Genomic DNA, 13,861 nt, shown 5'->3' on the forward strand with positions numbered 1-13,861 from the left:
ATCTGACTGCATCATCATGTTGTGACCTTTAATTCTGTATTCATCTTACGCCTGCTGTGAGGCAGGCGTAATATATTGACGAATTTGCACCCTAGAAGTGGCGCAGAGAAATCTGGTAGATTTCACTGCGTCACTTCTAAGAGGCTTACTTACGTGTGAACGCCCACCCTGCATACATTCTACATGACACAGGTATAATGTAGCGCAGGGGTTTACAAAGTGACGCATCTGCTTAGATGCATCACTTTGTAAATAGGGTGCAACAGGAGGCATGTTTTAAAAAAAGTGACGCAACGGAAGCGTAAAACTGTCACAAGGCCTCATAAATCAGTCCCCTAGTTTCTCTCCCAGGCAACTGTAGGATGTCTGGAAGCAGCAGAGCAAGCTTCAGTCTCTCGCCTATTTACACACAAACTCGCACGCGTACACGCAAGGAGCACTGTAAACTTCATGCACATACAAAACAGGTTCAGCATGAGCAGGAGTACAGGGTTCCCCCACACAGTACAGCACACTCAGCAGCAGTGATCGCCCCCTCTTATTGAACCGGTTGTGCGTCAGCATTGCAAGCTTCCTTCTCATAGATCATGCACAGCGGTTTTTGAAGCAGTACAAGCTTCGCAGAGTTAAAAAGGCAGTGCACACGCTTCAGGACACAGGGGCATATTATCAAGCCTGGGCGATAAAATTATCGCTGCTTCATCGACAGGAAACTGCCGATAAAGTGGCGATAATGGGCTTGATAATATGCTCTATGGAATTCCAATCGAAGCTCATGTTAGATGTCCTTCACATTTAACATGAGCTTCGATTGGAATTCCATAGAGCATATTATCAAGCCCATTATCGCTACTTTATCGGCAGTTTCCTGCCGATAAAGTGGCGATAATTGTATTGCCCAGGCTTGATAATATGCCCCACAGTTCTCTCAGATAGAAAAGAGACAGATCTCATAGCAGCTCTGAAAACCACCTCTACAAAGAGGTACAACGCGGAGAGCAAAACACATGCACCTCCTTTTCCAAAATAGTTACACCAGACAAAGTAGCAGTGCAAGCCATCCTCACAAAACAGCTAGGGGAGGAGCTGTGTTGGACTCACTGACACGTAACAGGTAGAGTGGCGTGCAGCTAGTTAAACAGTTCCTGCAAGATATAGTTGTTACCCCTGACCACTGCAAAATGGCATCCATGAGCACGGTTCTGATAGGTTATTCTGGGCTGCATAAAAAACTATGTTCAATCTCCACTTTCTTATATAAAAGGTGCTACATTTTAAAGAAAATCTACTAAATGTTAGCTCAAAAGGGACATTTTTTCGTTGAAGTGGGTACATGTGCCAGACTAGTAGCCAACGCCGAGCAAGTGGTAAGTGGCTACTTGCTCGAAACAAGCACTGCCAAAGCCAACAGATCTGGGTTTAGTATACTATAGTGAGCACACTGAGGCCAGACAGAGAAATAAAAGGCGGTCTCTATTGAAGGCCCCCTCGTTTTTGTCTCTATGGCAGATAAAAGCCAGGTGGCCAGTGAGCTTTCATTATAGCCTTTTTTTTGTTTTTGTACCATAGTAGGAAGGAAAAGACTGTTATGAAGAATCAATTGCCACCCAACCTTCTTTTCATATATAAATAAAAAAAGGACAATTTTGAATGCAAGGGAGCTTTCAGTATAGACCACTTTTCTTTTCTAGGAAGTGAAAAAGGTATCTGATCCTTGTGGCACTAATAAGAAGGTAAAGGGAATGAGGCGCATGTCGCCTCAACCAAACGCACTGCCAAATCTGCCGCATTGGCAATCATTGTCGAATAATTAATCCAATTTTAGTTGTTTTCATTTTCATGCAGTATCCATAATTTAATCATTTTCTTTCAAGTGTAAGTCCCCATCAGGAAGTGAACGCCAATTTTCAAAATCTTCTATTGTTCCAACTGTGCCGCAATGGCCTCTTGTAGGAACAGGACAAAAGCGTAGTTCATGAATGGCAGTATTTATTCCAATAAAACCCAATGCATTTCAGGCATCACAGTGCCCTTCGTCAGGGGTCACTACAAATAATCAAACAAGAGTAATTTTAAAATTCATACATTGTATATAACCTTAGCTCATAATAATCCAATAATCGATAGTATGCTGACGTACCCTTCATTTACTAACCCTCCGTATTACTACTCTAAGCATTGCCCAGTTAACCAAACAGTTAAAACCCCTATGTTGTCCTAATATAACCCGCTGTGTAATCACTCTTATTTAGGTAGTATTCCGTTCCTCACTTTCATCAAATTCGTCAAATTAAGCTTTATCTGAAGCGTTCTAAACTGTTCAATCTTTCATTTCGATGCTCATACCTGCCACAGGTCTTTAGCAACCTCTCCTTCGTCTCAACGTTATAGGAGATCAAAGTAAGTTGCACTCTTGTTCGAGCTCTTAAATCTTTCACAGCTGGTTCATTAATTAACCTCGCCCACCCTTACGTGAACTTTCAAATGCTTTACGACAGTGTCAGCGCACTACAATTCACATAATGCTCAGTCTCGGCGGTCAGCAGAAGTGGTGTTATTATAAACCCTTAAACGTGTAAAAAACATATACAACAGTATTTCTCAAATGTTGTCTCCTAAAACAAATAAAATAAACACAGACTTTTCAAATGAACATGGATGTTTGTTACAACCTGGTGGGTAAAATCGTTATGATTTTCAACAGAGTAAATGCGTGTTTTAAGTGGGTGCTATCCCATGGGCTGGGCAACAGTGAAGTATACTAATTGAAATCGTATGGGATGCACTCGCGTTTCGACATATTTAGACCAAAAGTCTAAATATGTTGAAACGCGAGTGCATCCCATACGATTTCAATTAGTATACTAATAAGAAGGTGTCAGAAGGGACAAGTGGGGAGATGGGGTACAAGAGCTGGTGTGGAGCAGGCGGAAGAAGTTGCATACAGGGGAAAGAGGTTAGGGCGAGGCACGGTGAGTATTAGAAATCTACAAGAAAGTGCTGCAGCGCGGCACCGCAAGCCTTTTGGCTGCGCAACGCTGCAGCACTTTCAGAGCACAGGAATGTGACATATTTACAAGAATATGTTGCAATCCTGTGCTCTCCCCTGCGCTGGCGCACAAACAGCTGCCAAGCGTCGGTGCAAAGATGCCTGCGCCATGGGGAATTTGTTTTTGTGCAGGAAGGGGCCCCTTCCTGCACAAAAACAATCACTAAAGGTTTTTTCCTCTTTCAATGCGTGCTGTAGAATGCAGCACACATTGAAAGAGGAAAAAACAAGAAGAAACCATGAAACGCCCTTTCAACGCAAAGTGCTGCGTGTGAAGGGGCCGTATTTACAAAGAGAGGAAATTTCACGCAGGGTGGCTTTTCCTATCCTTGTAAATATGGAGGAGCCCCCTGCGCCACCAGTACGTCACGAAAAGTGACGTACTGGTGGCGCAGGGGGCTTGTAAATCTGCCCCCGAGAGCGGGACTCAGACGAGGGAGCCAGCAGGAGGGGCAGAGTCAACTATTGTTGTGAAGAAGTCTTTCAAGCTGTTCAATGCAAGCCCTGCTTTGGAGGTAAACATAACAGCCAATAGCATCACATGAGAGAGGGTTGAACTAAGACAGACTTAAGACAAAATCCTAACTTAAATCTGTCATTAGTCTGTCTTAAGTCTGTTTTAAGACAAACTTAAGACAAAAATCTAACTTCTGTGAATTCCAAAAGTAGTAAGTTTAGGATTTTGTCTTAAGTTAGTTCTGTGAATCGGCCCAATGAATGGACGAATAAAGCATTATAACCTGAAGCCGAAGGCAATGAAGGTTGACAAAGACCCCAAAGCAAGCAGCGAGGGCCTATAATGAGGGTGAGGGCCTTAAACAACCATTATAGTGTGTGCCAGAAATGGGTATATATATATAGGGGCAGATTTACAAGCCCCTTGCGCACCTTTTACGCCGCCGTTGTGTCACTTTTGTGACTCAGCGGCGGCGCAAAAGAAGCGCCATGGTGCGGGGTACATACAACGTGACGCAAAGCCCTGTGCCAGAAGGAGGCGTTCCTGCGCAGGGGGGTGGGGGTTCCGGTGCAGGGACGCCTCCTAAAAGTGGCTGAGTGAAATCTACAAGATTTCACTCAGTCACTTTGGGGCCCATGCTGCGTCAAAAGGCGTAAGGATTGACGAAGCATTAACAAGATAGGGCCCCCCCAGTGCCTTGCTGGAGCTGCATCGCGCTTGCAACGCAACGGCAGCAATGCGCCGCTTTTACGGCATAGATGCGTCACGCATCTGTGCTGTTTTTGCCCCATGGTGCGCCGCATTGTAAATGCGGGGCATCCATGGGGGTGGAGTCATGGCGCACAATAAGTGGCGCATCCCTGCTGATATGCAGGAATGCGTCACTTATTGTAAATCTGCCCCATAGTGTCATACATATGTAAGTCCTAAGAACCATTAGCTCTCCTTATTGTATGTAACAAGGCAAAGAATCATTGCTTTTGAGTGTATGCAGAAGCGTCACTTTCTGGTATGCCATCTGCATCACTTGCCCTGTCTTTGAACATGCTAATCTAGAAACGTTAACATTTGAAACCTGAACTCTGACCGAGAAACCTGAGGAGCTTCAGAAGGCCTGAGAGTTGGTGAGTTGTGGAGCAACTAGCCAGAGCTCTGGACTGTGTAGGTCAAGAAGGGCGCGGGCAGTGGTTGGAGTGGAGAGGTCATTGCTCGGTGTCTTCTCTAACATTTGCCCCCTCCTTCTGCTTCTCCTCAGGAGTATGGAATCCCCAAGCACTTTGGACTGTTCTACACGATGGGCATCGCCCTGACCATGGAGGGGGTGCTGAGCGCCTGCTACCACGTCTGCCCCAACTACTCCAACTTCCAGTTTGGTAAGGAGGAAGGGTGTGTCTATGCAGCACTGTGTGCAAGAGGTGTTTCAGGGGAGGGTGTACAAAACTTGGGGGCTAAATGTTACAAAGTACCCCTGGGTTCCTCATGAACTTCAGGAGCAAGCCAGAATACTTCTGTCTTACACCTGAAATTCGTGTGTACTACATGAGCAAGTCACAACAAAACCCTTGGGAGCCAGACCCCTTGTGTCTGAGCATAGCCATCTGATTACTACTACTCAGGACATTCACATGAGTCTGTGCAGGCAGGCAAGACTTCAGGCCTTAACGTGCTCGATTCACACCCGACCGAGTTTCAAAGCACTGTATGAAGCTTATATAAAAGTATATATCGACTGAGGTTGCATAAGTACAAAATCTCCAATAATTCCAGAGGGGTAGAGGTTGCAGCACAAACTGCTGTGCATTCTTAACAATAATCAAACATTTTTACAAAGTATTGGCCTTCTAGCACAAACTGCTATGTACATAATATTCAGGTGTTTGAACCATATTAGTAAAAACAAAACCCAAAGACACAGCTATGTTGAGTTCACCTTGAATAACACAAGGTGGCCCTCAAAGGAAGAGGCGGGACATGAGAAAGGAAGTGGAAGGTGACATAGACCAGGTGACAGCTTCTACTTACCAGTGAGCATCTATTAACACTGTGCATCACCTGCCCTATGAATTCTAAAAGAGGCTGAAAGCAGCTCCTCTGCCTCACCCCCTTCAATGTTACACCCAAAACTCACCCCTTCTTCTTCTCCCTCTCACTGTAGATACCTCCTTCATGTACATGATTGCTGGGCTCTGTATGCTCAAACTCTACCAGACCCGACACCCCGACATCAACGCCAGTGCCTACGCCGCCTATGCCTCCTTCGCGGCAGTCATCTTCCTCGCGGTCATCGGAGTGGTACGTCCTTTATGTCTGTAAGACATGGAATGTGAAAGTGAACAGATGCTTCTTTGCCTGGTTTAGACTCAGGACCTGGGGGGCGATTCACAAAACTAACTTAAGACAAAATCCTAAACTTACTACTTTTGGAATTCACAGAAGTTATGATTTTGTCTTAAGTTTGTCTTAAGACAAACTTAAGACAGACTTAAGACAGAATTAAGTTAGGATCTTGTCTTCAGTCTGTCCTAAGTCTGTCTTAAGACAAACTTAAGACAAAATCCTAACTTCTGTGAATACCAAAAGAAGTAAAGTTAGGATTTTGTCTTGAGTTAGTTCTGTGAATCGGGCCCCTGGTGTGAAAGTGGGGCTCAGGTGGGCCACCCAAGGATTGGGTCAGTGTTCTGTTATCTCTTACTTTTTTATCAGGTTATTTCAAGCCTTTGTCATTTTAGCCACAGATATAGTAGGGATATTTAATTTTTTTAGAAGCACTTTGCTCGGCCACACTCACCATGCTTTACCCATATGTGGTCTTGGTTCAGCAGACCAGGAGGGCCCGATTCACAGAATGAACTTAAGACTCAATCCTAAACTTACTACTATTTTCGTATTCCCAGAATGAACTTACTACTTTTGGTATTCACAGAAGTTAGGATTTTGTCTTAAATTTGTCTTAAAACAGACTTAAGACAGACTTAAGACAAAATTTTAACTTAAGTCTGTCTTAAGTTTGTCTTAAGACAGACTTAAGACAAAATCCTAACTTAAGTCTGTCTTAAGTCTGCCTTAAGTTTGTCTTAAGACAAACTTAAGACAAAATCCTAACTTCTATGAATACCAAAAGTAGTAAGTTCATTCTGTAAATGTCAAAAGTAGTAAGTTTAGGATAGAGTCTTAAGTTCATTCTGTGAATCGGGTCCGGAGTGTCTATAAGGACTGGCCATGGTCTTTCACTCCATGCGGAATAACGCTCCCACCTCTGCATCACAGTTACAGTTTAGTGTGTGTTACAGTGATGCCAGTCAACGCGAGGTGTATGCTGGGTCTAGGGAACAAACCTTTTCCCATATCAACCCTAGAAGTAATAACACACTTAAGGCTTGGAGCTATTCAGAGTATAGCAACCAGTGCGACCTTAAGGCCATTATATTTAATGCAGAGTCAAGACAGATGCAGTTCTAAAGGATCTTACAGAATTACGCTTTTCCCTTGAGGTCAATTGTCCAGTCAGTGAATAGTAAATTCCCACAGATTCTTCCCATATACTGTTAAACTGAACATAGATCTACGAATACAACTGTAGGGACAAAAAGAACGACAGGAGAGAGTTCCACAGGTTTAACTGCATGATTATCAAATAATTTGGTCGGACGTATAAGTGAGGTAAACCAGATACGATTTAAAGATCGACTTACTACATCTTGTTGAAGTATCTCAGTGAAATTGGCACCTCAGGATTAGCACGTTAATGGCTCAAATACTTCTTTAAGGAAAGTGAAAAACCCGGGGGCATATTACCAAGGGGGGGGATAGGCAATTATCGCCGATTTAGCGGACAAAATGGCGATAATTCTATCCCCCTATTAGCAAGCTGTCGTTAACTGAGTTTAGCGACAGCTTTTAGGCGATAGCGAGCGGTTTGGGGCCCGCTTTGCATGTCAGCGATGTTTATCGTTAATTACATGCAAAGTGGGCGTACCCAACCAGTTAGCGACTGAAAGCAGTCGCTAACGTCGCTATCGCCTATTAGCAAGGCAGGCGTAGCGTTGGAAATATTCGCGCTAAGAGCAAATATCTCCAAATACTAACACCTGCCCAGACCAGTTCTTAGCCATGTTATCCAATGGGAGGTGGATAACATGGCTAAGAGTATTTTGTCGCTAATGCGTGAATATCGCTGTATTATTCGCGATATTCACGCATTTCGCCGCTATCGCTGGATATTTTAGCACAATGGAGAAAAACGTTGCTAATAGCATGTTTTCTCCGCTAACATATCCAGCAATAGGCAGCGATAAAAAAATCATTGCTAAGCCTATTTAGCGATAAATATCGATACTTGTTGGTAATATGCCCCCCAGTTCTTTACCCTTTTTTATATCCAATCCCAAGGAAGTCAGCTTTGGTGTCCTCATGACCGATTCTGTCTCCCTCCTTCTTATTGTCTGTATATTTCCAGTAAAAAAACGTACAGTCTACCGGTACTCATATTCTATGAATATGGACGATTCCCAGCGGATCTTTGGATTGCGCAAAGAGATGCCCACAACATCAGAGCTGACTTCCTTCTCTAACTTTACCTTGTAACTGGACATTGAACAATGTCTGCCAACTTAGACCGAGTTACTGATCCCAAGAATTTGTTTTTGAGAATTGGAAGCCTTCCCTGTTGACTGAAGTTATGGGGTCACCTACAACTTCATCAACCTTAGAGTAGATGTGATGCCAAGATTACATACCAACTTGTGAGTAGACCAGCAGGTGGCCAAGGTCTCCAACTCTTGTTTCCGTCAACTCAAGATCATTAACAGATCCTTCAGTACATTAACCAAAACCATCATAGTCAATGCTCTGATTTTATTTGGGATGGATTATGAAAAATCAGTTTATCTCAGGTTCCTCAACAAACTAACAAAAAGACTGTAGATGTTACAGAAAGTGGCCTCTTGTGTGATCCCGGCTGTCCGAGAAGAGATCATATTAGCACTCTAAAAAAAGCTTGTTGCACCGTCTTTAAAGTTGTTGTGATAGTTCACTGTGCAATCTACAAATGCCAGCCTCATTTATTGTTGCTAAATCCTCCTTTTGTCCTCATTGTGATGTCCAGACGATTCACCATGTCATGTCCAAGAAGCTTACTTCCACTTTTGGAGACTGAAAATCTTTTGTTTACCGGAGTAAAGGATTGGTATAACATTCCAACGATACTGCAAAAAATAGTCTTCCCTGTTAGCCGTCGTAAAAATGGGCAAAATACACCTTTTTTGTACCACTGATCTGTTTGGGATTCACCTGGCCATTTGGTGTTTATTTTAATTTAGTTTTCCCCTTCCTCTCTTATCTTTCTTCCATAGCTTGTTTGGTTGTAATGGGAAATCCTCCTGTTTCTAGCCGAAATGCTAAATCTGGAGGAGATTCGTGATCCATCTTACTATACCTATGAAAGAGGACATTTCACTAGAGGTCTCGCCCCTCCTCATTAGCATTTCCTCTGTAAATTGAAGGGTTTCACACAATGACCCTCAGAGGCGACTACATGACTGGCTGAATCAGCAGTCGCTGCTCCAATTCTGCAGGACAGATATGTCCTTAGTTTGCTTGAGGTAAGTGAAGGGTGGGGTGAGAGTCACAGGGATCTGTCCTGGAGTCACCATGGAAGGTCCTTGTCCGTTACCAGAGTCTAAACCGCAGAGGTTTCACTCCTCATAGAGATACCAGCTAGCTCTGTTAAAACTACAAACGACATGCTTGCTTTTATCAGATCAGACTGATCCTCGGAACCCCAGGACACAAGCACATGACCCAGCCCCAGCGAAACCTCCACTGGCTTCCCATCGAGAAGGGAGTAACCTTCAAGCTACTCACCCACACCTACAAATCCATCCATAAAATCGGACCTAAATACCTCAACGAAAGAGTCTCCTTCCACGTACCCAAAAGGAACCTCCACTCCACCGACCTCGCCCTGGCAGAGACCCAGCGCATCCGCAGAACCAGAGCAGGGGGAAGAGCCTTACCCTACATCCCAGCAAAGACCTGGAACGAGCTCCCAGTCAACATCAGACGCTCCCCCACTCTGCACACCTTCAGGAAGAGCCTCAAGACCTGGCTCTTCAACTGACCCGGAGCTGCACCCGCCCGCTCCCCCCAGTGCCTTGAGACCCTCACGGGTGAGTGGCGCGCTTCATAAACCCCTGATTGATTGATTGATCAGTAGTTAGGTTGGTGAAATCACAATAGTTGCAAAGGCGTCTACGTATGTTTAAAAGGAAGTGACACAAACTGACCGGATGACTGGACCCCTGCCAACTGCCCTAGGGTGAATGCCTCCTTGTAAACTGCTGAACTCACAGCAGGTGTCACCAGCAGAAGTCAGATTGCCATCAGTTTAGGGTGAGGTTAACAATGCAGGAGTGTCAGTGGCGTCCTCAGAAAACGCTTGAAATATTTAAACCAACGCTCGCTTATGGTGACACAGGACGCGTTGTCTGGGAATACTAAACTCTCTGGTGTTGATATGTAATAAAGCTAACCTGCAGTATTTGAGTGACATTAAAATGCACATTCTCTTATTGACTTTTTCCTCAGATGTAGCAGTCATTAATGGTAACCAGGTAAGGCTTATACAGGACTGAGACAAGAACAGCATCTCTGGCCCAAATGTCATTATGTGCATCATCAGTTGGTTAAAGTCATAATGGCTGCCATCAACAGAGCTGGCTGCCTGAAAATTCTGCATATGGGTTGGGCAGCAGAAGAGTGGGGCCCTGAAAAAGAGCAAATCCTGGGCAAAAATGCTGCTTCTGCCCCCCTTCTGACACTCATGATAGTAACTTGTTTTTTAAGAAGTGCTCCATTCTGCCATTTAATGCTCCTTAGGCCTCCTAGAGTTGCCACCCTATACCAGAATAATAATTAATATTCATGTATGTTATTGATTTTTGTGTGAAAAGTAAAGGTTTTTTTCTTTTAAAAGAAAATATCAACTGGGCAAAAAGTTATTAACTTGTCTAGCTTCTGAGTCTCAAATCCCACACCACCTCCCTCAGTAAGCCCTGAACTGCTCAACTTCGCAACCCTAAAGGCAAGTGCCAAAGCATTGTAGTTTCTGATTAGTTTTTAACTCACTGTACGGGGAAGCCCTGGATATCAGTAGTAAAAGGCTCTGATGGTCACATTCGGAGTCCAGGAACCCCTGATTACCCTGAAACGCGTAACATAGTTCCCTCAATACCCTCTACAGAAGCTTTTTAATGAATTCAGGAATTGACCGGTTTATCTTATTTAGCTCACTTTATTAGGGATTTCTATATATCATCTAAATAAACCAAGGACATTGTAATTTATTACACATTATTGATGCACTGACATCTGTGCTATTTCTTAGTGAGGTTTAATACATTTTTAATATTTGTATGTACTAATTCTTCATAAAGTCACAGCAATCACTATTTTTCTAATTGACACACTGATATGCTCCACAGGCGTAATATTTTTCAACCAGCTGCATTAGCTATGAATATTACCCTTTTTATTAATCATGTACGTTTTGTTTGCCTTCACTAAAATCATGTATTTGTTATATTGCATGGTCATTGAAAATACAATCTTGAAATGTGTACAGCGCCTTATCCTTTAGTATGATATTATAGCGCTTTCTTAACCTGAATGCCCTTTTCAAATACATTTGAGATTTCAATCTATAGGCAGTTTAAGTAAGAAATTGGGGTTACTGGTTGAGGGGGTGAAACCCTTCTCGAGCAGCAACCACAATACTTGTCAGTCACAAGCAAACCCTAAATGAACCTGTGCTCAACCCTCTGGTAGCTTGGCACAGAGCAGCCAGGCTTAACTCAGAGGTAATGTGTAAAGTATTTGTGCAACACCTCAAATAGTAACACAGGGAAAAGACACCACCAATGGATCTCACACCGGATTAATTTATAGAGTAATTTTTAATAAAGAAAATAAGACCCAAATGACAAAAATCCAATCAGTAGAATCGGAGAGATGTAGTTTTAAAGATTATGGGAAAAATTGTGTCAAAAAGCACAAAGTGCAACTGTGGATATCTAGTCTTACTGGACTGGGGCAAAGTCACAAGTTCAGGCTGACCACAATGAAGTGTGGGCCAGGAACAGGGACCTAGCTTGGTCTGCTAAACAAGAGTAGCTTAGATATTGGTTGCGGAGCATTGTGAGGTTACCGCATCTAGGTTAGGTCATGCAGCCGAGGTGATGCAGAAGGTCCATGCAAGGTCTTGTGTCTTCATCAATGATACTGTCGATGAGGGCTTGCGATGCGAGGTCCGGCGCCAGGTATGCATTGTAAATACGAAGCTATGCGTCGGTTCGGAGGATCTGCAAGGCTGCGATTCAAGAACCTGCATCTTTTTTGAGGCTCCCATTGACGAGAGATTTGTGATGCGTGGGCTTTCGTCAGAGATGCATTACGCTGCATCGGTTCTGATGCGAACTGCACGTTGCACTGGGAGAATCCATGCAGCAAAGGCGATGCATAAGTCCTGCGGGAGGTTGCGTTGGTTCTGCTGGGTCCTCAGATAGGCTGGCAGAACACCTTCAGGCCAACTTCCAAGGGTCCGGGACTGGGGCGGCACCACTTGGCAGGACAGGACTCACAGATGGCAGAGTCCAGTTACTGATTTCAAAGTTGTTGGAGCCTTCTGTCCCTGAGGTTCTAGTCAGGAGGCCATAAACTAGCCCTTGTAGTCCCTCTTGGGACCAGGGTTCGACAGATATCGGTCTGGTCCTTCTCACCGAGGCAAGAGAGCAGCTGGTAGCCGTACACCGCAATGGTGCACTCATTTCCCACAGTCACTGTGGCTATGGCTCCCAGAGTGCTGCCCTCTGGGAGCCATTATTGCCAGCACCTATGCTACTTACACCTATCAATGCATAGGCAGACTCGGGAGACGCACTGAGGATACCCTCTGAATTGAAACAGGGCTGAGCGGGAGTTTCTTATGTACACAATGTTTCCAAATATGGAACTGGCCTGCCGTTGAACATAAAAGATACACAAGAACTCTACCAGCCCTAGTCCTGATGAGTACCCCCATCCACCAGGGGTTCGAAATGCGTCAACAAGAACCATCAGGGTTTTCTTCTAATCTTCATCAGTATGGACAGAAATTAAGACAGCACGAAATTACGAACTCATCCATATTAGAGGATTTTGCCACCCCATTGAGACAACCAAGAGGGTCATGATATTTTAGAGAAAAAACCCACTGGCACGAATAATAATGGATTGGTCAAAATAATTTACTTTAAATGTGTGTCTCTGAATGCACCAGCACTTTTTTTTAATGCTTGTTTGTTATAGGTTGAGCACTTTCAGTCATGTCAGGAATTAATGTATAACAATTATTGTAATGTGATAACTGCATCATTCTTATTATTAAGTGTAAGGATGCTCTGTCGTCATTTTCTTTGTCTTTGGTGTGGTACACTTGAATAATGTCAAAGATTAGTGTTTTTCCTTTTTATGACAGAATATATTACAAAACTATGCAAAATGAACTCTGAAATGAATACACAGGCCTAGTTTATTAACTAGTCCTTGTCCTGGTGTAAAGGGCGTGAATTAATGCAGCCACCTTTCTTTTTCTTTCTTGAACTTTCTAAACGTGGCATTTTCAAAATTGCAATTAAAAATTTGACTTCACCATAAAAAAGGATTTTTCATTTCAATTCCAAAGACACCAAACATGAACTGGTTACCTGTCCCCATTTGGAAGTTACAGCTTATTGAATGTAATAAGGTAATTCCAATGTTTTCCTATGGAGGAGGTAGGACTTTCAGTAGTGAAAAACAAATCTAAGAATTTTTCACTAACAGGACATGCAAAACCTAAAAGTACCTTCCAACCTTTTACATACACTACACCTGCCCTTTGGGCTGTTCAGAGTCTACCCTAGGTGTGGCTTACATGTAGTAAAAGGGAAGATTTGAGCCGAGCCTGTCAAAAGGTTTACTTTGCTAGGTCGAAATGGCAGTTTTAAAACTGCACCCAGGCTACGATGGCAGGCCTGTGACATGTTTAAAGGGCTTTTTAAGTGGGTTGCACAAAAAGTGCTGCAGGCTTACTAAGAGCATGTAATTTGCAGGCCCTCGGTACAGGTATTAGTACCATTTTATCAGGGACTTATAAGTAAATTAAATATGCCAGTTGAGGACAAGCCAGTGTTATCATGTTTTAAGCAGTGAGCAAATGATCTTTAGCACTGGTTAGCAGTGGTAAAGTGCCTAGAATCCTAAGGTCAACAAAAACAAGATCAGCAACAATTGGAGGAGGAAGGCAAAAGGTTTAGGGGAAGACCACCCTAAGGCTGCCA

The 13,861-nt window shown here is 43.5% G+C and overlaps 1 protein-coding gene across 1 annotated transcript in view; it reads left to right on the top strand.

The window, feature by feature from the left end:
• The window catches only part of SIDT1 (SID1 transmembrane family member 1), a 440,759-nt gene that overhangs the window by 376,661 nt on the left and 50,237 nt on the right, over positions 1-13,861 (top strand). Inside the window, exons 17-18 of the mRNA XM_086935576.1 lie at positions 4,762-4,879; positions 5,662-5,798. Of these exons, the coding sequence (XP_086791702.1) occupies positions 4,762-4,879; positions 5,662-5,798 (255 nt within the window). The remainder of the gene's footprint in view (positions 1-4,761; positions 4,880-5,661; positions 5,799-13,861) is intronic.

Source organism: Lissotriton vulgaris, chromosome 8, assembly GCF_964263255.1.
Source record: "Lissotriton vulgaris chromosome 8, aLisVul1.2, whole genome shotgun sequence".
In the NCBI taxonomy this organism is placed as follows: domain Eukaryota; kingdom Metazoa; phylum Chordata; class Amphibia; order Caudata; family Salamandridae; genus Lissotriton; species Lissotriton vulgaris.